Source organism: Aricia agestis, chromosome 3 (assembly GCF_905147365.1).
Source record: "Aricia agestis chromosome 3, ilAriAges1.1, whole genome shotgun sequence".
Taxonomy (NCBI): Eukaryota; Metazoa; Arthropoda; class Insecta; order Lepidoptera; family Lycaenidae; genus Aricia; species Aricia agestis.
The window spans coordinates 15,829,263-15,857,257 of NC_056408.1; the positions used below are offsets into that span (position 1 = coordinate 15,829,263).

Genomic DNA, 27,995 nt, shown 5'->3' on the forward strand with positions numbered 1-27,995 from the left:
TTTCGTATGAAAAATGAAACCACATTAAAGCTGTATTATTTTAAACCTGATCGCACATTTGTCAGTACCTACCGTTCTCGGCGTAAGCTTACGCCGAGAACGGTAGTTCACGAAATGTAGCGCTTACGGTGCGGACGAATGTGCGAGGTTTCACATCATTTCGTACAACGAATTCTTAAATGCGGTGCGTTCGGCGCGTGCGTGCTGACTGCTGATAAATGTGCGATCACCTTAAGAATCCAATGCAATTAAAGCTATTTATTAGAAAACAAAAGATGTAGCAGAATCGACCAATAGAAATACGCTAACCTATAAAGATGCAGAAGAGCTGTATGACGTCAGTGTAGGCGACGGAGTACAGGCCGCCGAACAGCGTGTAGAACACCGCCACGCACGCGCTGAAGATCACAGACGTGCGGTGGTCCATGTCGATGATCACGGCCAGGGTAGCACCTGTGATGATGAAAGGATTTACCACACGGGCCGTTTTATAGGAGAGACCGCAGTCGATTGAACGACTGTAGTCCTCCACACAGCGACGATATAACATGTTCAGTACTTTCCTTTGATAAATCGTTACGCGAGTAATTAAGTAGAAAATTCGGCGTCAGTAGCAGGCTACACTTTATACAGAGTGTGACAATAATAAGTGGTAATACTTTAGGGTGTGTACGTGTTCCTTGTAGACAGTTCACTGTGAAAGTAGCAGTGCTGAAAGAGCGATTTTTTTTTCACTTTTGTATGGGGAAACTCGTGACGCTCGAGCCCTTGCCCATATAAAAGTGAAAAAAAAAATTCTTTCAGAGCTGCAACTTTCACAGTGAACTCTGTACAAGGAACACGTACACGCTCTAAAGTATTATCACTTATTTTTGTTACACACTGTATATGTGGATATTATGTGACCCTTATTTCTCTATCTATTGAGTTCTTTTATATATCTTTTACAACAAAGTTATTGTAAATCTTATATCTTTAAACGAGCAATTCTTGTATATATATAATTGGAATCTCGGAATCGGCTCCAACGATTTTCATGAAATTTAGTATATAGGGGGTCTCGGGGGCGATAAATCGATCTAGCTAGGAATCATTTCTAGAAAATGTCATTTGCATCGGATACCGAGCAAAGCTCGGTCAAACAGCTAGTTTTATATTAAAATATGAATTATACAAAACAAATATGATAACAGTAATATCAGCTATCAACGGTAGATATATCATTTTCGGAGGAAGGATCGTTAAATGTTTTTCGTGAGATCGTAATATGATCTCAGAATACATTTACATTTTCCCTATAAATATTGTATGATAAAAATCAATAGCAAAATCTGGTTATAATGTAATACGAGATGGTTGCGTAACGTAAATGGTTGGTTGCGTTTTATACAGTGTGTAACAAAAATGAGTGATAATACTTTAGGTTGTATACGTGTTCCTTGTAGAGAGTTCACTGTGAAAGTAGCAGCGCTGAAAGACCAACATTTTTTTCACTTTTGTATGGGCAAGAGCCCGAGCGTCACGAATTTCCCCATACATAAGTGAAAAAAAATGTTGGTCTTTCAGCGCTGCTACTTTCACAGTGAACTCTCTACAAGGAACACGTACACACCCTAAAGTATTATCAATTATTTTTGTTACACACTGTATATACTGGGTGATTTTACTCCTTAACATGATGGGGGAAATAGTCATACTTAAATGTGTAAGACATACTTACCCAGTTCGGCTATGCAGTTACCGAACAAAAGCTACAGCAAATCCATTATCCAGCATTGGGATTTCAGGAAGAATTGTAAGCTCGCCGCCATCTCCCCGCGCAGTGAGGTCAGGAACAACCGCAGACCAACCTTGAGCTCGCTTGGAGTATCCCACCTTCAAAGGTCCACTTACCCAACGCAGCCAGGATGCCCGCCGCCCAGAACACCTCCCCGCACAGCGCGGGCAGGAACAGCAGCCCGCCCATGCGGCTGCCGAACGAGTCCTGCAGCGGGTCCAGCATGGTCACGTAGCCCTGCTTGCGCATGGGATTTGCGAAGAATATCCCTCCTACGAGAAGAAAAATATTATGTATACCTAGGCAGAGAGCATTTAGGTCCTAGACTATAGAATAGAATTAGGTTTAAAGAATATTTCAGGCATTTGCTCGTTGTTAGTATTTGTTAGCGTCCTGGCTAGTGAGTATACGTATGTTTATAAGTAACTACGAACTACTGATAGTCAGTCGGAATTAGGTAATAAATGAAATCAATTCATTAGTAAAAAATGTGAATACTTTTATAATATTGTATTCATATTTTCTTTTCGAAAATATGTAGCCTAATTCAGGGCTATTATTATGATTTTGATAATAATTAAAGAAGGTGTAGCTAATTGCACTCTTTCTACTAGAAATGTACATTTCTGTTTAAGTAGAAATAATAAGTTTACCATAAACGACATGAGCAGCAGTATTACAGCAAATTATGTAAAGCGTAATAACAACTTTTCAAGTGTTCTTCCACTACCACGCAACACCATAAATCATTTTAATCTATTAATTAAATTCTCATCTCAAATACATATTCAAATTTTTTGTAAAAATAGTAACCGAAGGGCACTTGATTTAAGTGAAATGTGTCAAGAGGCCCTCGACCGCGGCGTAAAAATGCCTTACATCATACCTAGCCGCTTTTGTCCGTTCAGACAGCTCTACATAATATTATAAACTATCTGGCGTTAAAATATCATTTAAAAAATGAAAAAAGTTTATTGTAATCTTGAAATTAGGGCATTTTTTGTCCATTTAGGCTACCATTTGTAACTTTTTCTGGGGCTTTAAAACCTTTAATTTAAATAACGCGAATCTACTAAGTATGCATGTAAAAATGCTATTTTTTACCTTCTCACACGCAAAAAATGACATAATTATAATAAATATGTATTAACCGAGTGTTTTATTTAAATTATTATAGATTTAAATTATCCAAGGATCGGTCGCAAGCCCAGACGAATTTTAAACACGCACTTTAAAAATGTGTAAATGGTAAAGACAATATAATTTACCGTTTTGTATGTGGGCCCAGTAACGAGACTTTTATAGCTTCTCTTACTGTTGCCTAAAACTGAGCATCTACGCAGAAATCACTTTAATAGCTGTTTAAAAGTGTCTATGCAATACACACTGTCTACTGCCAACCGGCACCTTTACTCTTAGGGTCAATTCAGACCGCAACGCGATGCGTAGATGCATTTCTAAATTAATGTGTATAATTAGTATGGATTTGACAGATTTCAATTGCGTCAGACGTCTTGCGAATCTGTCAAATCCATACTAATTTAGAAATGCATCTACAAGTCACGTTGCGGTCTGAATTAACCCATAAGGTACAAGTTGGAAGCCGGCTACATGAAGTTGCAGCAGACGACGTGTCGTCACGACACTACTGGTTTCTATTTACATATTTCTATAAATAAGTGTCGCTAGCTTCGTGTCGCTAGCTGCGCAGGGTATTTCATAGAAATACATAGAAACCAGTAGTGTCGCGACGACACGTCGTCTACGGTTGCTTCATGTCGTCCGCTGCCAACCGGCACCTTTATAACCCAGAACGTCTGATGACTATATCAGTCACAAAAATAGCGAGAGCTCAGACGCAGGACCTACGTTTTATATGATCATCCCATGCAACCTTTTTGACAGACAGTCAGGACATATTCTGATCAGCATGTATTACCTGTTTAATTTTTAAGAACAGCATTCCAAGATGTAAAAAAAAACTTTGTAATAATACTTTAGGGTGTGTATGTGCCCCTTATGAAAAGTTCACTGTGTAGCAGCGCTAAAAGAGCCATTTTTTTTGTGATTGGTATGGGCACACAGTTATACTTTCAGAGCTGCTACTTTACAGTGAACTCTATACAAGGTGTAACAAAAATAAGTGATAATACTTTAGGGTGGGTATGTGTTCCTTATAGAGAGTTCACTGAGAAAGTAGCAGCGCTGAAAGACCAAATTTTTTTTCACTTTTGTATGGGGAAGCTCGTGACGCTCGGACCCTTGCCCATACAAAAGTGAAAAAAAAATTGGTCCTTCAGTGCTGCTACTTTCACAGTGAACTCTCTATAAGGAACACATACACACCCTAAAGTATTATCACTTATTTTTGTTACACCCTGTATAAGAGGCCCATACACACCCTAAAGTATGTTTTAACTTTTAAGATAGTTTTGTTACAGCCTGTATATCTACTGTAATTTATAAAGCGTTTTAAAATAGTAGGTACAGTTCTGTACCACTAAACTATGAAGTCGTTTCGACATGGGTAGGTAATACTTACCGAAGACCAGGGAGAGCGCATAGCCGAAGGGTGCCTGGCACCACACCAGCCCCGACGTGTAGATCGCCTCCGCCGTGCCGTTGATGTAGCCGCCGCCCACCCACGTCGCTGCAACAGACACATGGTTACAAGAAGCCAGCAAGGCTAGAACTGCTAGTAGTAGTAGCCTGGGCACCAGCCCCAAACACATATTTCAGTTACTTTTTTTTATAAAATTAGGGGGCTAACGAGCAAACGGGTCACCTAATTGAAAGCAACTACAGACGCTCGACGCAACATCAGAAGAGTTGCAGGTGCGTTTCCGGCCTTCTATGAGGGAATTTTTTCTTGAAAGTTTGCAAGCCGTATAAGTATTAGTCCGGAAATACCGCTGGCGACAGTTCCAGAGACGGTACTCTTTCCCGAAGGAGCTACAATAGACTGTGGTTGCCCTAGGGGGTGTCGAACAAGGCAATCGCCGTGTTTGTTGGAAGACAGAGTGCCGCCCAGGGCCTAGCAAAGACCTTCTGCCCGGGGCCTCGCAATGTATAAGGCCGCCACTGACAATAGATACTCAAGGGTAACAGTGATTTCAAGGTCTGAGCAGATACAGTAGCAATAGCTCGGAGAACCGCTTAACAGGTAACAGTTTACCCAGTAAGTTACAACTTACAGTGCAGAAGTATAATATTATGTTTTCTGTCTTGGTTACCGCATCGCATACTAACGTTACGCTACCGCTTCGCAGTCGCCTGGTCACGTTGGTTTGAACAAAGCATTAAAGACACTAGTCCTAAATGCCTGGCTTCTAACTTGACATTGTATCTAATGCCGTATTTATATTTTTATGAGTGTAGGCCACTTATTATTATATATGCGGGGGATGGGGTCCTATCCGCAAGTATGTGGGTCTCTGCTGCGTCCGAAGATGGTGGTGGACGCAGCCCCTACCCACTAAAAACTCGGCGGTACTCCACTATGCGCCTTGGGCGGGCCGCGGGATCGCGTGAGCCTACACCACGACTCCGCCGGCGAGCGCCTGCTGCTGCGCAGGCTCTTCTCTGTTGGGGCTTTTGGCCCCCCTACGATGCTGCCACACGGCCACGGCCTTTACGGCCTATTGTATCTCTACTTAAACGAAAACATAAAGCAAGTAAATGAATATGTATCCAATTTATATTGCACCTAATACCTATTACCTAATAAAAAAGAATCGTTCCGTAATCCTACCCCGTCGATAAACAAACTGACAGCATTAATCTATTTATAATAGGTTCAGGCCTGTTCAGGCACAATTTATCAAAGAGACGTGCGCCAGAAATTGATGACGCCCGCTTATATTTGTATAATCGTTTTTAATTTTTAATATAAGTAAATATTTTCAATAATTTAAAGGCTCAAGATTTGGTAACTACTTGCAACAAAATAATTTGACAACCTCCGTGGTAAGAGCATAGACTTATTTATATACTGTCGTAATAAAGAGTGTGTGGCAACTGGCAGCTCAAGCCGGGCGTCGCGGGTTCGAATCCCGCCGACGGAACAAAAAGTTTTCAATGTTCCTGGATCATGGATGTATAGTAAATACGTGTATCTTATTATAATAAAAATCTTAAATATTATATACTTAGTATAAAAGTATTAAATATATTTCCGTTGTCTGGTACCCGTAACACAAGTCCTTCAGGTACTTAGCACGGGGCCAGAGTCGAGACTGACGTGGTGTGAACCGTCCATAGATATAAAGAAATATAAAGAAAATATAACAATGGAAAGTACCTACTACTAAATTACCCACTTACACGAAAAATAATTATTTTACTTAACTTAACGAAGGGAAGGGCCGTCTTATGAATTCCAAATTTAAAATTAGTTAACAGTGCCATTGTTCTACTTATAAAATTGGCCATAATAAATAATAATAATATATTCATGGCACTTCCAAAAGGGATATATAAGCCCGTAGCCGGCCTATATGACCAATTTTACCATATTATATTTTTTTGTTTTCGAAATTCGACAATTGTTTTGCCAACTATTTGGTAATTACTTTTTAATGACAATTTAAAAAGTAATTACCATTACCAAATTTACTATTATTATCGAAGGAAAGTACTATATTATGTGTCTATACTTACTCTACTTATTTTAAAACTTAATCATGTCCACATAAGTATTTATGAACGTTTAAAGTCAACTTGGCGAATGTCCAGATGCAAAAGTCCGCGTGATTTGATACAATCGGCAATTTATGAATTTATGTAAGTTCTATTATAAATATAGCAGTGTATTTTAACGCCATTGGATATTTTGATATTTTAAGCCCTTTTATTGTATGATACAATATAAATCACGTCTTATTTTCTATTGACGATCAAAAAGTACCTACCTAAAGTCTATCACGACAAAGTAATAATAAAGTAAGTAGCCCGCTGATAATTTTAACTAAAAAAAGTGGTATAGTAATGGTTCCATATTCAGAGACTTTCTCGAAATCGATTAATTTCAAATTTTTAAGAATTTTTATGTAGTGTACCAAAGAGGATATAAACTACTTAACAGTCAATTTGTCAATTAAGTAAGTACTTTTATGTAAATTGGAAAAAATTAACAAAAAATATTATATTTCTATTTACACAAAAGTACATACATAATAATTATTTGTTATTGGTGTAATTGTGTGATTTATCCCCATATTGTCATGAGTAGGCCGGGGCTTGTCGCATGGAAATAGGGGATTTGATGTTTGTAAAACACAATTATTGCGCACCACAACTTAGCCTACTTACATTTATTGTGATATTATATAGACCGTAAACGGTAAAAGTCATAGTTTAATAATATTTAGGTGCAAAATAAGTTTTATATGTTTTACTGCAGATCTTTAATTTTTACTGAAAACTTTGTTTATAATACAAGACTAGTATACTTTTTGTCTCTATTACGTATTGTTTAGTATTGACAATTAATTTTTTGTTGGTGTCTAACATTCTAGCAGGTGTCTTACTCCCGAAACTGATATCGATTTCGATTTTCGATTTCAACGGTTTTTTGACATTTTTTAGACATATTTTAGATGTCTGAAGTGTCAAAAAACCGTTGAAATCGAAAATCGAAATCGATATCAGTTTCGGGAGTAAGGCACCAGATTATAAAATTACAAGATTAGATAGTTATAGAATTTGTAGTGTGTGTGGCGAGATCTAAAATTGAAGAAAGCATTTTCAATTCGTTTTCTCGGCGTGAAGACTTTAAATCGATTCATATTTTATTCGTTTGCAAAGTCTTTTATGCAAAGGCATTAAAGCTACATCTGCATTTAAAACGGAGCGAAGATAAAAACAACGTAAAACTTGTTCAAGCTAAAAAGACCGTAAAAAATAAAAATATAATCCACTTATAGATTCTAGAACACAGTTAACAAACACGTTTTCTGAACGAAAAGTACAATTTTCTAATTTTAAAATATTTTGTCCTACTAAAAAGTAACTTTTTAAGGATGTAAAATGTGGAAAAGACAATGAAAATAGGAAGATCAGAAAACTAACTTTCATACGTTTAGTTTTGAGTAATATTTGTTTAAAATTACGATGAGACAAAATGCTAAAATGTTTTTAAATAAACATATCATAATGAGTTGCAATACTTTACGTAAACAACTCCCAAAATTATTAAAAATGTATCACCGTTCTTTGTCCGGTTAACTAAAGCCTTTGCATCCGTTTTGGATGATTTATACAGTATTTTCAAAGCGAAGTAACCACTCCTCAAATACTGTAGTGCCTGCAGGGACAAGATTTTTAAGTGTCCGTATGGTTGCCCAAGCACATACGGCATTCTCGCAACATAGTCGGCCTAGTCCAGAGGAGAGAAATTTTGACGTGGGAGAGCCATGCTTCGGCACAAATGGGCCAGCTCGACCGGAGAAATACCACGGGCTCACAGAAAACCGGCGTGAAACAGCGCTTGCGCTGTGTTTCGCCGAATGAGTGAGATTACCGGAGGCCCAATCCCCTACCCTTTCCCTTCCCTACCCTCCCCTATTACCTTATTCTCTCTTAAAAGGCCGGCACACACACCTGCACACCTGCAGCTCTTCTGATGGTACGAGTGTCCATGGGCAACGGAATTTGCTTTCCATCAGGTTATTAAAAAAAACTAGTCAATACATCTGGGACTTGTCTGGGACCAACTATCTGCGGGTTTCCTCACAATGTTTTCCTTCACCGTACGAGCGTCCGTACTCGTATTATGTACTTGAAATCAGAAAATGTCTCATTGGTACACGCCTCCCCACCCGGGATCGAACCTGCACCATCTAGGAGTGCGAACCAAGGGTCTACCCATTATAGGCCACGGACGATCTAACGAACTATTCTCAACGTATTGATTAAATCAATATTATCAGCTCAGTCTATCAGAATACCCAGTTAAGTGTTAACCCCGTTCTACATTTCATTCCATCTGAAAATAGCTAGGATTATTACGGACTAAAATTATAAAGCCTAGGACTAGAATATAAGAACTAATTGAATTAGGTTACAATTTAGAACTTGTTACTTGATACATGGATAGTTCCAATTTCTAAGCTAATTTGGCATGGTACAAAAACATTTTTATGACTTTTGTCAGAATTGCCTGCTCGAAATAGTTAAGTTACTTTTTAAACTAACGTGGGCCCATAAACCTATAATACGACAGTATATATTATGTCTATGCGTGGGCCTTATGTCTATGCGTGGGCCATAATAGTACATTACACACACTACAACACACACACTAGGAAAAATGACAGATTATTGAGTGACAAGCCTATACATACGAATTATACTCTTTTATTTATGGTTGAAGTCTTTTGACAACAAGTTGACAAATTGAAAATGGATTATAGTTTTTTTTTATTGAATCTTAGTTACTATTATACAATGCTTACACGGCCAGTCTGAGATCAGCTGAGTCCCAGAGACAAGAGTTGAAAAAAATATGATAATGTCAATATTTTTATTACAAAATATATGTAGTAGTTCAATGTCGTTGAAACTAAGGTCGAATTTCGGCCATTGGGCGATCTCTATTTTTAATGAGTGTGGCAATTAAGCTGAAAGCGCGTCACCCCGGCAAGTGCGCCATATACCTAGCTATAATTCCATACTGATGGTTTGAAGATCTCCAATCAGTATACCCCTCTAAAGGCCTGTTTCACTACTTCCTGTAGCCCTAGCACGGCCACCAGTAGAAATGCGAAAGTATAGACAAACAATGGACATTAACTAAAGGTTCCGTTCCGATAGTATAATAAGTCATAGAGTAGGATATTATTTGAATTTCTAGGACTATAGTCTGTCATAAAGTGGCATTTTAATTAAATTTTAAGGAACGAAAAAAGATCAGAACGCTACCTTAAGTTTATCTCCACAGTTTGTCCATACTTTAGCATTTCTACTGGTGGCCGTGCTAAGGCTACTGATAAGTGCTAGATAGTCTATCGACCACTTAACTTGACAGATAGAGTATAGCAAATCTGTCAAATAAGTTGTGGATAGTCTATCCGGTACTTTATCAGGAAGTGGTGAAACAGGCCCTAAATATTCGTAATCACCTGTATAATGTATTGCTCCACCATGGGCCATCATGGAGAGACTGTATATAAGCTTCGTAAAGACTAGAGACATAAGCATCGGCTATGTCACTAAGCGATGCTTCGTAGAAATATATTGGTGTAGCTTCCTTATCATGATGACAGCTTGGATTAAGTGCCTGCTTCACTACTTATCTGACATATACTTCATACTCTATCTGCCAGATAAATTGTGGATAGCCCATCCGGCACTTTTCATAATGATCATGTAACCGTGTGATTCACAGACTGATCATTTCTTTATGTACTTTCTGGCTATCATTCTAGCATCAGTCTGTGACTGATGGACTGAACTGATGCCAAACTGATCGTGTACGGTGTAATCCCACCTCAATCTACTCTACCCAACTCAATGTTACCTGTCATAGTGAATATCCCGACGAAGAGGCCGATGGAGCGGCCGGCCAGCATCACCTCCTCCTCGGAGTCGTTGCCCGCGGGCTTCTTCCGCCCCGCCCATATCCCCACCGCCAGGATCAGCACGTAGAACAGTATTATCGAGATCACGCCCGCTATGTTGATCATCTTGCCGGTTTGTTAGTTCCTAGAACAAAGGTACATGTTTGAAATAGTATCCAGATACAAAAATAGTACAAAATTATTCGGAAAATCTGATATAATTTTCTTATTTACTCCTTGAACCTCCATATTCTTGTAACTTCTGTCTCCTTTACATTTTACTAGGTGCGCAGGAGTTGCTTATACAACCTCTTATAATGACTCCTGCGCATCACCATAAGAACTTCAAAACAGTGTCGTCTCTAAGTCCTTACTCATTGTCTGCTTCGTTTTATTCGTTTGCCGTTTGCCAAACAAAATAAAATTTCTTGGGAAAAGTACATTTTTTTGCAATAAAAATTCTCCGTGTTCTAATCATACAAATAAGAATGGCCCTGCAGCTTTAGAGCCTCTTCGATTTAAATAAAGTATAAACAAATGAACTATACCTCTTCAATATACTAGCACAGAGCACAGATGACCGATAAGAAATGAACATTAAATACATTTAAAAAGTCGTAGACACAACAAACCCTGACAAAACGCGATCAATGAAGGAAAATACCCCGTGAAAGTCGTAACATAATGAAGCACGATTAAACAAACAAATAGGCAATCGGAATATAGATCGTAATAATAAAAATGGCCGTCCCGCTGTAACGGGCCAATAAACGGCCGAAGACAATCCGGGGCCAATGGGGCCGTGACCCAGGGTCATGGTCCTGCCGCGCCACGGAAGTGGGACTCACTTCAGCTATGAGGTCAGGTATGGCTCATTGTAATCAAATGAGGTGACACATATCGCGAGCTTACATGAGACATGGAGGCCGAAAATTACCATAATACCATAATTCATGAGATACACGGTACGAGACGAGACCTTCTACTCTTTGACAGTCGGCACTGACGTCACACACATAAGCAGTTAATTGTTTTGCAATAGATAACATTATCTATTTATCGAATCTATACTCTAGTATTCGCTAAATATCTAAGGAACTTACTTGTCAGTTCAGAAAAGACCCTCGATCCTCCCTCACACTTATAGTCCCTTAGTTTACGAAGAAAAATATATTCATCATAAAATATATAAATTCACTATGTTATTCACGAGGTACGCGCGAGCGGACCGAGCTCAGGCAGCTGTCGCCCCATCGGAGGGAGGTCTTCTGCGAAGGGCTATTCCTGGTCCTAAAGCTTAGCCCGCACATGAGCGCGCGTGGCCCCGGCCTCAGACATGAAACCCGCGGGTCCTGCTCCGTGTTACATAACCCGCGATGGCCACATCTTCATGTGGTAGTGACAGCTCCGCGGGCCGCGCCGCGGTCGATCGATCCCCTGACGTCATTGGCCGGTGGGGCCCGTGCCGCGCATGCCCCGCGCCTCCCACATCGGGCGAGCCGCCTCCGCCGGCCGGATCCGGAGCTGCTGTGTACACTGCTTACTTTTATCCCCGCTATTATTAAACCTCGGTATCGAGCGTTCGATGGATGCGGGAGTTCCTTCTGGTCGGTAATCCTTGTGTAACGTTCGGTCTGGTACGAGAGTGACACGAGCTGGTACTTTCATTGACAAATTGATTGACTTAGCTAGGGCCTGGCGAAAATAGCGGAGGTCCGGGCTCATCTGGGGTCTAGGACTCGTGGGCTTATTTTTGGAGCTGGTACATATTTAATAAGCGCTTTTACGTGCGTGCGAGGGATCCATTACTGTGTAGCTCCGTTTTCGGTCGGTTCACGACCTCCATTACACATTTAAGTTGTAACTCATTCGGTCCCCCGTAGAATTGAACGTAAAAATGGCAGTATGTTAATGTTGTGTGTAATTTTAAAACAACCTTGAGGTGAAATTTTAACGACGGCGACGCGACGCGTCGGTTTTCATTCTATTGTTGCTTGGACTTTCGGTTAATAAAGAACTTGTTTAATACTAAAGTTGTACCCAATTTTATATACAATATTGAATATATATATTTTAAAAATGCTTAAATACATTACATAGCGGTTCTTTTAGCAAATGAGTCTTTTTACTTATTTAATAAATATAATTATGTCTCTGTCAGTAGCCTCTTTAACAAGTTTATATATTTATTATAGAAGAATAAAGTTTTGTTTTATCAAATTTAAAATTTATAACCAAAGCTCTATTCCTAACTCGTATAGTCTTCGAATGATCTGCTCTTGGAGAATAATATGAATCACCTCACGTAGTGAACTTTCAGTTACGTTTTACTATCGGCCAGTAAAAGGCGTCGTTTGTGTAAAACCTAATGAGCGTTGACGACCAAATAAACGAATGAAGAGGAAATAAAGTTTCAAATAGGGGATGAAATAGCTGACATAGACTTTACATTCACTTTAGGTTTACGTTAGTAATGATGAGGTCATTACTAGATACATTACGTGGTCTTAGTGTCTAAACACACCATGCCGAAAAAACGCAGCCGAAGTTCGGCATGATTACGCTTGCAATGCGCTACAGTATATACAATATAACGCGACGTAATTTCGGCATGGTGTGTCACCAGAAATTTAAAATATTATAGGCGTAATCATGCCGAACTTCGGCCGCGTTTTTTTGGCCTAGTGTGTTTAGACACTTAGGTTTAGTATAATAGTAAGACTATTTTTTATAATTGTCTTACTATTTTTAGCATAATAGTTATTTCTTCTCTACGAAGACTGAAAACGAATCTTAAATGTCATGCTAAGCAGGCACGACCAACTGAGCTTTGCTTGGAGTTTGAAAGAGAAGCCATTAATAAGCAAAGACCACAAAGACCTTTAAAGTCAAAAAGCGCTATTTCCTAGGAATATGACTATGATATGTAAAACCTGACCTTTGATCGTGTTTTTTTCTTTCACGAAACCACGTTTATTCTCATGAAAATATTACCAGTCGTTACCAAGATAATGATTCTAGAAATAGAGTAGAAAATAGAAATACGAGATTGTCTAATTATAATATTATGAGGAATAGTGCTAACTTTCTAATGTAGGTATTATGTCGGTGTATTAACACCAAAGAAGAATTTTGTCCTGAAATAGTCTTTAGTTATTTATAATACTTAATTATTAACAATATTTTTGTAAAAATTATAAAAATAGTTTGTTAAAATATTCTTAATGCTTGCTTTAGGCTTGCTTGATAAAAAAGGTGTGCCGTATGCTTAAATTTTTTTGCTATCCTAGAATTGCTAAAAAATATTTAAATATCACTGGCCGGATATGATTCATAATTGCCATTTATGTTGTCAATTCAAATAGTCAAATTAAAATTTACGTTTACACAATTTTTATATTAGATTTTGGGCAATAATACAAAAATTTTATACGTGTTAATTTGAATTTCTCTTATCCAGTATGCACGACAAGGTATTAGACATTTATCTGAAGACCTCGTTAAATTAGTGTAAGAGAGCACGGGATAGAGAGGGTTTTACCCACGAAGCTAAAACAAAGGTTTTACCTTTCTTACGTTTTAAATAATAAACGTAATATTATGTTGTTATTTCATACGTACGCTGTAGCGAATGACTAATGAGCGTAACTGATCCCAGGCCAAATTATAATATAATATCCACGTCATCTAAAATTATCGATTTTAGACGACGCGGACATTATATTAATATAAGTAATTCAACACCGAATTTCATCAAAATTAGTAGGTCGCGAGCGTATGTATGTAAACATTCTGCGCGGCACATAAAGTTAATATACCTATTAATATACCTAGCGGAATAGAGCAACAATCTCGAGCTGTCAAACGTAACCAATATTGGTTTTCATCTGTGTGAAAAATATGTGTACGTATACACTTACACAAGCATGATTGAACATGAGTTCTATGAGATTAAATTGTCAACGTGCGGCACGTGCCGACCATAAAGTTAATATACGTAGCGGAATAGAGAAACAAAGGCCTGAGCAAGAGAGATGTCACTATCAGTAACACTGCGTGGTAAAAAGAGACGTGTGATACATGACAGCAGCACCCTTTTTTTGACGTCCAGTCGGCACGTGCTGCACGTTGACAATTTTCTCTCCTAGAATTCATGTTCAATCATGCTTGTGTAAGTGTATACGTACACATATTTTACGCACAGATGTAAACCAATTTCAGTATCGTTTGACAGCTCGAGATTGTTGCTCTATTCCGCTAGGTATATTAACTTTATGGTGCCGACTGGACGTCAAAAAAAGAGTGCTGCTGTCATGTATCACACGTCTTCACTTCACGTCGTCGTTACTGATAGTGACATCTCTCTTGCTCAAGCCTTTGTTTCTCTATTCCGCTAGGTATATTAACTTTATGGCGAGGCACCGCAGATGGCGTATGATAATACATTTGGCCGCCTCAGTAAGCGGAGACCCTTAAACGTTAAGAGGTATCAAACAAACAAACACGCACTTTCTTATTTATACAATTCTAATAATAAGTATGGATTTTTGGCAGCTGCTTCGTCAGGCAGACGTATGGCGGACGTGCAACAAGATCCGCGCGGCCGTGTTCCGCGTCGGCATCAACCTGTGGGACTGGTACCGCCCGCTCGACCCCGAGGGCAACTCGCTCATCTCCGGTATGAACACTACCACGAGAGCATTGCTGTTAATAGGAAACAGCACATAACGACACTTCGCTGCAACGAAGCGACGTCACACGTCACGTTTCCTAGAACGGATGTTTTGTGCCGCATAGCGTCGCTGCACGTATTGTGACTTAAGTTAGGGTTGCCATCTGTCCGGATTTCCCCGGATTTGTCCGGAAGCTCTTTATGTATACGATTTCATAATATGAAATATTCTTTATATTATAAAGAATATTTGGCTGTGTTATGCCTAGTGGGGTCTCACCTCTATTGAAAAAAATACGCTTCTTGTACGAGCATTATTTTTTCGGAGGCCATAATGTCACAGTCATAATCCCACCATTTATAATATTTTTATTGTAACCACGAATAACCTGCCTTATCAAAAACATACTTTAACAAGGGATATAGTTACTAAAATCGCTGCAGGCGTTAGTATATCTACGCGGCGCTACGAGCTACGACGTAGCAGTCCCGTAGCCGCTGGCCGTAGCCGTAGACACACCGTAGACATCTACGGTTACGTATTTATAGGGCGCCGTAGCACCGTGGCAAAGTAAAAATAATTTTGTAGCATACTCTTATATTTATATTTAAAAATAATCTTGATTTTAAAATGGTCTTGAATTTGAAATTAATATCGAATAATGATTGTTATTAATGACCACAAAATAGGCTTGTTTTAGTTGTAATTGTTTGTTAAAACGAATGAAGATTAATTCTTATATTAACAATGCATTGTTGCAAATGATGCATAAATCCACTCAGATTCCAAGTTTCCAGCGTAAAAGCCAATAAACGCCTACCGCGCTAAGCGACCATAAACTAATAATAGCGCGGTACATTTCCGAATTCGAATCGAACGGAAATTATGAATAGCCCAACTGGCCCATTAGCCAACACGTTTCCTATATTGAATCGCCGATCAATACGTATGGAATTGATATAAGCATTCTTTAATATAAAGTTGACATTCGACTCGTGTAATGCCGATATTCTACAAGGTGTAAAAAAAGTAAGTTATAATACTTTATGGTGTGTATTGGTACCCCATATCGAGTTCACTGTAAAAGTAGCAGCGCTGAAAGAATACTTTTTAAACTTTTGTATGGGAAAATTCTTTACGTTCGGGCGTTTGCTCATACAAATCATAAAAAAAAATTTTTTAGCGATGCTACTTTCACAGTGAACTCTTTATAAGGGACCCTTAAGTATTATCACTTAGTTTTGTTACACTTTGTGTATTCACCGCAATATTGTCTAGAGTCGAAGTTCGTATCGGTGCTGGCGGGTGGCCTGCGGTCGGTGGTCGGTCTGTCGAACGCCGAGGTGCAGCAGCTAGCCGCGTACTTCCGCGCGCAGGACGGCCGCGTCCTCTACACGCAGCTCTGCCGCCTCGTGCATGGAGAGGGTGAGATGTTCAGGACCATAGAGTATACATTATAGCAAGCTATAGAGTGCTTCTAACAAGGTATGAACTGTAAGCACGAGTGTAAACATATTTTCCTATAAGCGTCAAACGACTTGCGTTATACGTTTGACAAGTATCTATAGAACTTCTGCTTACGATCGGCACAACGGGGAACAAGCGATGCGCGCGCTCTATAGCTTGCTAATGTATACTCTAAGTTCAGGACCTATTTTCATACAGTTCGACAAGGCTTTATTTGAACGTGGGTGACATTGACGGGAGCGCTGCTGGTAATGGAGAACTGTCAAACACTTGTCAAAAATGACGTTTTTGTATGATAGAAGCGCTCAGTTCCTTTCCTCGCCACGTTCAAATAAAGGCTTGTCGAACTGTACCTCGAATTTCGAATCGATTCTGGCGATCTCGCTCGCACTCATGATATTTATTCTCACACTTTGAATTCCGAATATACAGCGCGTTGTAATAAAATTTTTTGGCGTAACGGCGTAAGCGTAGATTAATTCAAGGTAAAATCTTGTGTCCTTTTCTGACACATAAAGTATATCTCCATACTGTCAAAATCGATTCAGAAAGGCAAACAGATGCACTTTCACATTTACAATATTCGTATAAATTTTCAAATCTATTTTTTGTTATTTACAAAAAAATTAGCTGTCCCGGCAAATGTTGTTTTGCCATATAAAGTATTTCGCCCATATTATTTTATTGAAGTGACTAAATAAGTATAGCACCATGGTAATGTCCATCGCTATCCTGGCACAAACAATGGTCGCCGTCAGTCTCGATTTGTAATTTACTATTATTTATCCAAGGAACGAACTTAACAATATAAGAAGTACCCAGTAGCCGATTCTCAGACTTGATTATGCATATAAAATTTGGTAAAATCAGTAAAGCCGTTTCGGAGGAGTACTGTAACTAACATAGTGATACGAAAATTTTATATACTTACTAGATGTCCCGCGCGGCTTCGCCCGCGTAAATTAGAAATTTTACAGAATCCGTAGGTACATTTTCCCATAAAAAATATTTCCCCCCTTTTTCCCACATTTTCCTGAGTTTCTTCTGTCGTATTAGTCTTAGAGTAATAATATAATATAACCTTCTCGATAAATGATGAGTCTTACTCGATAAATGATCTATCTAACACTGAGATAAGTTTTTAAATCGGACCTGTAGTTTCTGAGATTGACGCGTTCAAGCAAACATACTCTTCAGGTTTATAATAATATTAGGTAGATATAGATTTTTTTTAATTATCGCTTGACAAACTCGAGTCTCGATCTAAAAGGCTATGAAATGGTATAATATGGTAGTGATGATGATGATGATGATGATGATGAAGAATGTAATTTGCATAGTAGCATATGCTTTCTGTTCTTAAAACAACGCCGAAACTCCTAAACTTGTATCTATAAAGAATCAGGAATTCTCTCAGCACCTTCCGAGCCACGGTATACCAGGTATATCTCGGTGCAAAATCTTACTTGTTGGTAGCATATGCTTAGAATACTTCTCACGAAACCGAAGTGACCATATGTTTCCCTATAAGTTTTGAGGAGTTCCCTCGATTACTTATGGATCCTTCATCAGATCACCACTTTTCTGAATATAATACCAAATTGGGATGATACCCTATATACCAAAAGAAAAATTTTGAAAATCGGTTAACAAACGGCGGAGTAATCGTTGAATATAAGAAAACGAACATAACACCTCCCACATTTTGAAAGTCGGTTAAAATTGTAGCCTATGTGTTATTTATTTAATATTTTAATCAGCACATGAATTGAATAACAAAATTTTTTTCAAATTAATCGTAGCACCATCTGTCAGGACAAACTAAAATTGAAATAGAATAATATTGAATGCGATGATAGCGCCGTCCGCCGGATCTAATGTAAAACATTCCAAAATCAACAACTCCTTATAAATAAGAAATTAATTGAAAAAACATTTTCCAGTAGACCAAACTGTAAATCTAAACCATTCTCGAATCTCCACGAACACACACAAAAAATTTCATCAAAATTGGTCCAGTCGTTTAGGAGGAGTTCAGTCACATACACACGCACACAAGAAATATATATATTAAGATAAGAAGAAGATAAGCTTTATTTATGTATGTTTGTCGTTACAACAATAACAACACATTCGCGCTGATGTAATGTTGTCACGTAGTAAATTACTGTTTTAAAATGAACGCGAGAATTCGTTATTTACAAGCGGAACGTGCCAAATATTCGATACTCGATGATGCCCGCATCTTCGTTTGCACTGGAAGTCGTCTATATGAGATCAGCAAAATGTACCGTACATTTTTCCGCAATAAAAACACGTCCTATTTTTTTTATAAAATAAGGGGGCAAACGGGTCACCTGACGGAAAGCAACTACCGTCGCCCATGGACACTCGCAACATTAGAAAAGCAGCAGGTGCGTTGCCAGCGTTTCTAAGAGGGCTCTCTTCTTGACGGTTAGCAGGTCGTATTGGTCCGGAAATACTGCTGGCGACAATTTTACCGGGCGCGGAGAAAGTTCTGTCCGTCATCCGTGTACGTACACTTGCGTTACTGCGGTCTTTATAATCTTATATATACAGGGTGTAACAAAAATAGGTGATAATACTTTAGGGTGTGTACGTGTTCCTTGTAGAGAGTTCACTGTGAAAGTAGCAGCGCTATAAGACCAAAAATTTTGTCACTTTTGTATGGGGAAACTCGTGACACTCGGGCCCCAGTACTATCACTTATTTTTGATACTGTATAAAATTCTCGTGTCACAATGTTAGTTACCATACTCCTCCGAAACGGCTTTACTGATTTTTACCAAATTTTATATGCATGTTCAGTAGGTCTGAGAATCGGCTACTGGCTACTTTTTATATTAATAAGTGCATTTGTTGAATAAATAATAGTAAAATATTACAACTCGAGACTGACGGCGTCCATTGTTTGTGCGATGGGATAGCGAAGGATGTTGCCATAGTCCCATACTTATTTAGCCACTTCAATAAAATAATATGGGCGAAATACTTTGTATGGCAAAACAAAGTTTGCCGGGACAGCTAGTACTTAATAATATGATTATCATCTTTAAGCCTCCAATAACCTCACTGCCTCAACAGAAAAAGTTTTATCTAATATAAAATGCAAAACTCTACATAAAACACCCACCTTTTAACTTTGCAAAACTTTACAACGGTTACATTAAACATTCTTCGAAACCGGCGGAGGAATGCAAACTTGTGTTTTATATAAATTATGTTCATCTGGTTCTATTTTGATATGTACATATTTTAGAAGTAAGTATTTTAATATTGTATGAAATGTCCATGTCTAGAAATTCTCGCTCATTTTAATCTTGTATAATATATAAGTTAATTTGCGTGTATCTCTAGCTCTCAAGTCTCACTTTGTCATAGTAATTAGCAAAGCCAATGTGGCTAGGAGCTCTAAGGTTTTCAGGTTTCGTAAGCTTTTAGGTAAGCATAGTTGACTTCATACTCTCTATATTATTATCAGCTGTTGTTTCTGATTATTATTATACCTAATAGGCATAGTTATCAGTTTTCACTTTTCCCAAATAACATAATAAAAGGATTCGCAGGTTGTACTCTGTAACTGTATACAATAAACAGATGTTAATGTTATATAAATAAATAAGTGAAGTACCTATTAAGTAATAATAATAATTGTGAGTACCTACTTGCTAATAAAAAGATTATTAGAAAGAAATAAATAATATTATATGCTTCCTGATATTATGTGAGAAATGAGAATATTCGCTTGATAGACAAAAATAACAATTATTGTTCTTCTTGTCTATCAAGCAACTATTTTCACATATCAGGAAGCATATATTTCTTTCTAATAATCGTTTATATCTATTATTTCCCTTTTTCAGACCCGGGTCCGGCGAAGACCTCCACCGAGTGTATCCTGGAGGCGTGTCCCCCGCCCCCCGAGCCAGCGTGCCGCAAACTCGACGAGGGTCAGACGAGGCGCCTCTGCTGCCTGTTGGCCACCCTGGCGCAGAGGGACCTGCCGCTAAAACCCTACTTCCAGGATTATGAATTGGTGAGAATCATTTACCCGACCGTAAATGATAAGTATGTCACCATGGCAACGTCCATCGCTATCCCGTCGTCGTCAGTCTTGAGTTGTAATAATTTACTATTATTTATTTAACAAATGCACTTATCAATATAAAAAGTACCCAGTAGCCGATTCTCAGACCCACTGAATATGCATATAAAGGTTAAAATCAGTAAAGCCGTTTCGGAGGAGTACGCGGCCTATATTGTGACACGAGAATTTTATATATAAGATAATATTTCGAGTGTATATTTTGGCACAATAAAAGTCTTGACGTATAAAGCTGAAGAGGAACAATTACGAGTTGATCCATCAAAATACTAAGTAGATAGGACTAGGTACCATTGAAGAAATTGATTCATAGGCAATTGACGGACCTACATCATTTGGTCAGATTATGTCAATTCAATGTAATCCGTTATCCTTCAGATGGGTTTGATAAAACGTGACCAATTAATTACGTGGGTACGCCATCTGCCTATAAATAACTATTAACTTCTCTGATAGTATCAATCGAGGAAATTGATTCCTAGGCAGTTGACGGACCTACGTCACATTGTGGTCGACTTATGTCGTGAATTGTGATCGGTCGGATGGGGGAGGGGTTTGACTTAGCGCGACCAAATTACTTAGGTCCGCCATCTGCCTAGGAATCAACATTATTATAGTACCATCGAAGAAATTGATTCCTAGGCAGTTGACAGACCAACGTCATTTGGTCGGATCATGTCAATTTTAATGTTAATTTTGAACTGTCGGCTGGATTTGATCATTTGACGTAACGCGACCAAACTACGTAGGTCCCCCATCTGCCTAGGAATCAACATCTCTGATAGTATTAATAGTATTAATTCGAGACTTGAACATAGGGTAGGTAATAACAATGTTTTAATGTAGGCATTAAAACATTGTTATTACCTACCCTGTGTTCAAGTCTCGAATTAATGAGAAACAAATAATTTGTTGAATTTATAGTTGCTTAGGTCGCTTTCAAGGCTTTGGGCCAAAGCCATAAGCAGCATAAAGAATATATTTAGGGAGATCGCAGACGGCACACTTTGCGCCGCAGACTCGATCACACAAAAAGTGTGCCGTCTGCGATCTACCTTAAACCAGTTTATAATGACCAGAGTCCAGACCTAAGAAATAATAATTATTCAGGTGGCTAAAAACGACGGTCGCATCACCTTCGCCCATTTCGCTAGGATCCTCAACTACGCGAAGGTGCTGGTTTCCCCCGAAGACTTTAACCTCCTGGTGCGCCGGTTCATCAGGGACTCCTACACACTGGACTACGTCGAGTTCCTCAAGGCTGTGGAAGCGGTCAGAAAGGAGGGCATCCGTGGATTGGGACCGGTAAATTGTGTTATAGTACTTCTCAATGACGCAAAGGATGAGAAGAAGAGGTTGCAGTTCATTGCATTGTTGATTGATTTGACATTTGACATGATTATATCCGACTTGAAATGTGACTAATTAGTAGCCATTTTTGTACTTGAAACATATTAATAACTTTTCTAGGCAACTTAAGCAAAATGTCTGTTGTACTATGTTGCAAGATGCTACTCGTATCCTAGTTCCAACGTAGCCCTTATCTAGCTGATATAATAAGTAATTAGGTGTCAATTAACTGTGATAGTGGGATGACATAATTATTTATAAGGTACTTATAGTTAGTATTTCGGGATTGAATAAGTATAGAATTTTTTACTGAATAGGAATACAACAACCCGAAAGCCGTGATCGACACAGCGCTGCCCAAACTGTCTCGTCCGGAGATAGAGGCCGGTATGTCGACGCGGCCGCTCGGCGGTACCTCGACGACGCACCATCCCGCGCTGGACCCACCCAAACCCACCAGAACCCTCATAGAAAGTATGCTAAGGGTGCAGGAGTATGTGCTGAAACGACGAGTGAGGGTGTCCGAGTTTTTGAGAGTGAGTTCGGTTCATATCGTTTTTGGTTCATATCGGGGTATTGAATGACGTAGTCTTTGGAGTAGTGTTAAGTGCGAGGATTTAGATAATAGTCTAAGAGTGAGTGTTCGGCAGTCTTACTGTAAAGTAGCAAACTCCATATTTGTAATGTTTCATCTGCTGTTGATGCAATGGGCATTCACTATTCCCTTTCCTCCTGCTGCTATATTTACGCGGGAGGTGGCTCCTCTCGCGTAAATATAGCAGCAGGAACCCTCGTTGGGAGCTTTTTCCGTGAACCATAGATTTTCCCGCAATAAAATAGCCTATGTCCTTTCCCGTGGTCTGTTCGTCTATCGTAATATTTTAGATTATTTGCTAAGAAGTAACTATTACAACAAAAATCAATTCTACGTTACAGGACTACGACCCGCTGAACTGCGGTCGCATAACGCCGCAACAGTTCGTGCGGGCGCTGGGCGCGATGGGCATCAGTACCATACTGAGCGGCGAGGAGCTGCGCTGCGTCACGCAACACTACACCGACCCCAACGACCCGCATCGCGTCTGCTGGAGGACCTTCGAGGACGACTGTGATCAAGGTACGGAAATTCTGAAGAAGGAGATAAACTTTACAACTTTAACAGTTGGGAGGAATGCATCCTTAAAAACACGAGGGCCAGAAAATAAGATAGACATTATATTCGTAAATACGAAGAACAAGGGAGATAAGTCATGGTGTATCAATTCAATCAGCTTTAACCCAGACTGACGCAATAACTTCAAACTTATTTTTCTTAGTCAAAAAAAGTTTAAAGATTTAAGAGGAGTCCACACCGCCGTTTTTCCATACAAACGCTGTCCCCTGTTTCCTCCCTGGATAATGCCGGTAGATTTATAATTTTTTTCCTGAATATCTATGGCCACTATTAGCATGTCCCTATGTTTTCTTTTTTTTCATAATTTTATTATTAAAAAAGATAAGAACGTCCAAAAACCCAAAAAATGGCAAGATTTACCTCTGTGTTCAAACACCCAGAATACAAAACTGGCTAAAATATACAAAAAAAATAAAACATAGGAACACAGCTCAAGCCTTGCTTTAATTCTTAATGAAAAAAGTACTTCAATCGGTTAAGTTTTGGAGAAGGAATCAGCGGACAATGAATCGAAGATTTTCTGTTCTTTTATTAGAACTTTTGTCGTGTTGTCCCTATCGCGCTCTGCGGTGGGAGACTTGAGATTGGTGAGACAGCAATACATTTTCAAATACCTATTTTCAATTTCTCTCGGCCCTGGTGTATCCTCTTAACATTCGTCTTTTTTTCATTTCAACATAAGTTAAGGCCCAGTATTCCCTAAAATGAGCAGGTCGATGTCTGTCAGTACGAATATCGACATTATGGACATTAAAATAACATTAATATCAGCGCGCCTTGTACAGTGGCAGTTACCTACACGCTCGCCGCGTACCTTTGCGTATAGGAAATTTTCTCAATTTTAAAACGGTACTTATTTTATACTTAAATAATGACATTTCCTTTACTAAAAATGTGTTTTAAAAAACCCATTTTACGTAGTTGCAACAACCACAGCGCCTTAACTATAACGCAATTTCTCTATTCCTTTTGTTTTATTTCAGTGTTCACGGTGAAGGAGCTAGAGAAGCATCCGGAGTTGTGTGTGACGTCGGCGGTGCCGCTCCCGGCGCGCGGCTCGGCGGAGGAGCGCGGCGGGCTGACCGAGCCCCAGCTAGACGCCGCACAGGCCGCGCTGCTGCGCCTGCGCAACACTTGCAACACACGCCACCTTGATCTCAGACCCGCTTTTGGTGATCATGACCGGTGATTATGGCAAATTTGTTTATCCATTAGATCCTGGTGAAGATCCAGGATTTATCCTTGACGTGAGGGAGGAGGTAACGTGGCAGGGTGAAGAGAGATAACTCTCAATCAGTTTTCAAAATCACGAAGCCACCAAATTGCCACCAAGTTGTGTATCGTGTTGTTGGTTCATAGGCAGATCATAAAGGACCTGCGTTAGTCGGTTGGGTTACCTATGTCAAATCAATGTCATTTATTGCATGTGATTTGGCAGCTGGGCATGACAGAATCATCCAAAATTAGATGCGCCATCTTCCTATGAATCAGTATCTCTGACAGTAAATCCTCTTGCGTATGTACTATGTAGACTGAAGAGCGGTCACGTATTGCGCACGCACGTGTCGCGCGTGCTGGCGCGGCTCGGCGTGCTCATGACGGCGGCGCAGCTGCGGGCGCTCGAGGACCGGTACCTCGATGACTGCGGGTTCAACTACTTCGCGCTCTTGGAGGAGGTATGTGGACTATGTGGTGGAGGTTGGGAGGCAGTGGTCGTAGTTCGTGATTTCATGCAAATAGTTTTGTTACCTATCGAAACGAGTTGCATGGTAAACGCGTCATCGTTAATCGTTTAAAGATTCAACTTTGATTTGTTTGTGAACTATTATACTAAACCGATTTTGATAAAACTTGCAGTACTACCTAAGCCGGCCCCTAGACGAATGACGATCAATTGTATTGTGCAATATCACGCTTCAATTTTATTGAAGTTTATTTGACAAAAAACCTCCTTTTTTGAAGTCGATTAAAAATCGTGTAAACTGTAACACTTATTACGTTTCAACTTTTAAATAAAAACCTTGCTGCCTGCCTGCCTGGGACTCTTTATGGCAACTATCTAGAATCTAGATAGTCTAGACTCTAGATAACTTCGACTCACCTTTTGGTCAAATTTTCTGGTTGGTGTCCAGCTGGAGGAGCAGCGGCCGGAGAGTGTGACGTCACCGTCAGCAGCAGTGGCACACGCTCGTCGCGTGACAACACCAGCCCCCACGCCAGACGAACAGACCAACATCGTCCTGATACTAGCCAAGATTAAGGGAAAGGTAAATTACTGTAGATTGTAGAGCGATTCGGGCTGACGTGTAAATATTTATTCCCTGGTAAAAATTTAAAATTATTTTACTTTCACTATTAAGGCAGCTGAAATCGATTGACTTACGCAAGTCCAAAACTGTTAAATTTTCAAATTGGTTATAAAAAATTATAGGTAGGTACTTACATATCTTTATATAATTTCTTTCACGAGGTACTTATTACATAATTGTCTATTTTAAAAGCAATTTTCGAGGGCCTTCGGCAAATCGATTTATTACGTCTTCTGTGAAGGAATCGCTCATATTATTATCTTTTATCCCCCTTACTAATAAACGTTGTATAAGCTTTGAATAGTTATACGGTGACTTTTCACTATTTTGTTCCTGTCACACACGTGACATTTTTAATTGGATTGAAGAAGACAAAACACTGTATAACTATTCCAAGCTTATACAGCGTTTATTAGTAAGGGGGTATAAGTTTTCTATAAAAGTACTAGGTAGCTTAAACTTTAGTTTGTTATTATTTTTAGCAATATTCCGCGAAATAAACCTTGTTGAGACTTTGGTACAGGAGTAAATGATAATTCGACTGTAGGATCAGAAGTGTGTTTTATTTGTATGTCACCACAACCTCAACCTTTAAGTAAATGAGTGAGTGTACGCATAAGCATGCGTACAGCACTTCCCTCCTGGTAGGAGGAGGGAGGCATGATGTATTTCGCGGAATATTTTTTTTTCCGAAATATTGCTCAAAAATTTACTACAAAAGGTGGGAACGGTCATACTTTTTCATTGTTCCTCCAGATGGTGCGCGAAGGTATCCGTCCGCGCGAGTTCCTGCAGCAGTTCGACAAGAAGCGCGAGCTGGTGATCCCGCGCGCGGACTTCTACCGCGGCCTCGCCGCCGCCGGCGTCAGCCTCACGCCGCTGGAGATGGACACGCTCATGGAGGTGTAAGTACTGAGTATACTACTCGCTACACTGTAATTCGACTAGGTAATAATAAGATTTAACTACATATTTTGCTAACAAAGCTCCTTTCATATGGTCGTAACTATCAAAGTATACCAATCGCATATTATAAGATACTGTTGAATTATACGTAGTTTCTGTGCGCCGGGTCGGCGGCGGTACGTGGAATACGAGCGGTTCTGCGGCTGCGTGGGTGAGGCGCTGACGCAGGCGGGGCTGGAGCGATCGCCGCTGCTGACGCCGGTGCCACACGTGCCGGTGCCGCCCACCAGCTTCCTCAACTTCGAGGAGCGCGCCATCGTGTCCACGGCGCTGACCAAGCTCGCCAACCACCCCGATCAGCTGTCCAACATACGCGAGGTGTTCAACGTAAGTTGGCAAGCTATAAAAATCGTGGACTATTGTTAGAGTGTAATCTGTAGAATTGTTTTGCCACTAGGATTCAGACCGCGCACGCTGCGGCACGGTGAGCAAGTCGTGCGTGCAGCGCGCGCTGTGCCGACGCGGGCTACTGGCGGTGCTGTCGGCGCGGGAGCTCGACCTCGTCTGCAAGTGCTTCGCCCAGCGCAGGGGCTGCGATGATGAGGTATCATATTTTGTCTTGTGATTAGGGTTGCCAGATGTCCGGTATTTAAGCGTGCAGTCCGGTATTTTCGAGGCCTGTCCGGTAAAACAATGTCCGGTATTTTGAGGAAAGGTGGTGTTACTGGTACCTAGTTTTAGGTGATTTTATTTTTTTTAGAAGCTCCTACCTTACCTTTTTTTCGTAAAGTAAGTTATAGTATATAATGGCGTCTGGACTTTGGGTTTGTCCGGTATTTTTTCGCGACTCACCTGGCAACCCTACTTGTGATAGTGGTATTAAAAAAAAGACCAAATTTGTTTGGTGGCGCCACTTCTGCAGTGGCCCGATCATTGTTATCTGACGTATCACACATTATCTACAAATGGATGGCACATAATATTATACCAAGGAGAAGTATATGACATGCCTACACAAATTTTTATTTACTTACGTACCGTACAGTACCTACCGTAACCTAGGTGTTTGACCTCGGGCTCATTTCCCAGGCCCAGTTAGTACGATGCATCGCCACCGTGGCGCTATTGTCGCCAGAATGAGTAATTTGTATTCTGTGGCCAGAATACAGAAACGACGTGATTCCTATGCCGCTACTATACACTATACGGTACTACAAGGTGGCGCACAGTGTATAATTATAATAATCTTTACTTACTTTAAGTTTTAATACGTACTGCTAACAAAGCTACCCAGGGCCCCCGCTACCATATGTGCAATGTGTGCAATGCACAGGGGCACCAAATTGCCATCTTTAGGGGCGCCAAAACCAAGGCCCCATAGCCTAAAGGGGCGCCAAAACCCTTTTTTGCACACAGGCGCCAGTAGCCCTTACGGGGTCCCTGAAGCTACTACTTAACAGTTCACTTTACTCTTCTTGCTCCCAGGTGAACTACAGAGCGCTGTGTAATGCTTTGGATCTTCTTCATGCAACAGCAAGAGCACAGCCTTGTTAAAAATATATTTTTACTAAATTATAAAATATGCTTTTTAATGTCTTAATTCTATATTGAGGTCATCAAGAAACTATGTACCGTATTCGTATTCAATGATAATA

At 39.7% G+C, this 27,995-nt stretch overlaps 2 protein-coding genes across 2 annotated transcripts in view; one reads left to right on the top strand and one right to left on the bottom strand.

Annotated features, from left to right (window-relative positions):
• Window positions 1-11,757, bottom strand: part of LOC121740622 (high-affinity choline transporter 1) — a 35,693-nt gene extending 23,936 nt beyond the window's left edge. Inside the window, exons 1-5 of the mRNA XM_042133356.1 lie at window positions 11,439-11,757; window positions 10,296-10,480; window positions 4,320-4,427; window positions 1,894-2,049; window positions 310-453 (exon numbers count right to left, since the gene is read on the bottom strand). Of these exons, the coding sequence (XP_041989290.1) occupies window positions 310-453; window positions 1,894-2,049; window positions 4,320-4,427; window positions 10,296-10,461 (574 nt within the window). The 5' untranslated portion in view covers window positions 10,462-10,480; window positions 11,439-11,757. The remainder of the gene's footprint in view (window positions 1-309; window positions 454-1,893; window positions 2,050-4,319; window positions 4,428-10,295; window positions 10,481-11,438) is intronic.
• A 1,928-nt stretch (window positions 11,758-13,685) lies between these two features.
• On the top strand, window positions 13,686-27,936 carry LOC121740621. The gene is made up of 14 exons (XM_042133355.1): window positions 13,686-13,808; window positions 14,890-15,013; window positions 16,287-16,433; window positions 20,360-20,532; window positions 21,712-21,906; window positions 22,269-22,487; window positions 22,888-23,068; window positions 24,109-24,310; window positions 24,657-24,801; window positions 25,258-25,392; window positions 26,191-26,339; window positions 26,493-26,727; window positions 26,798-26,944; window positions 27,826-27,936. The coding sequence occupies exons 1-14, from the start codon at window positions 13,797-13,799 to the stop codon at window positions 27,892-27,894; spliced, it is 2,133 nt and encodes a 710-aa protein (XP_041989289.1). The 5' UTR covers window positions 13,686-13,796; the 3' UTR covers window positions 27,895-27,936.
• The last annotated feature ends 59 nt before the right edge of the window (window positions 27,937-27,995 follow it).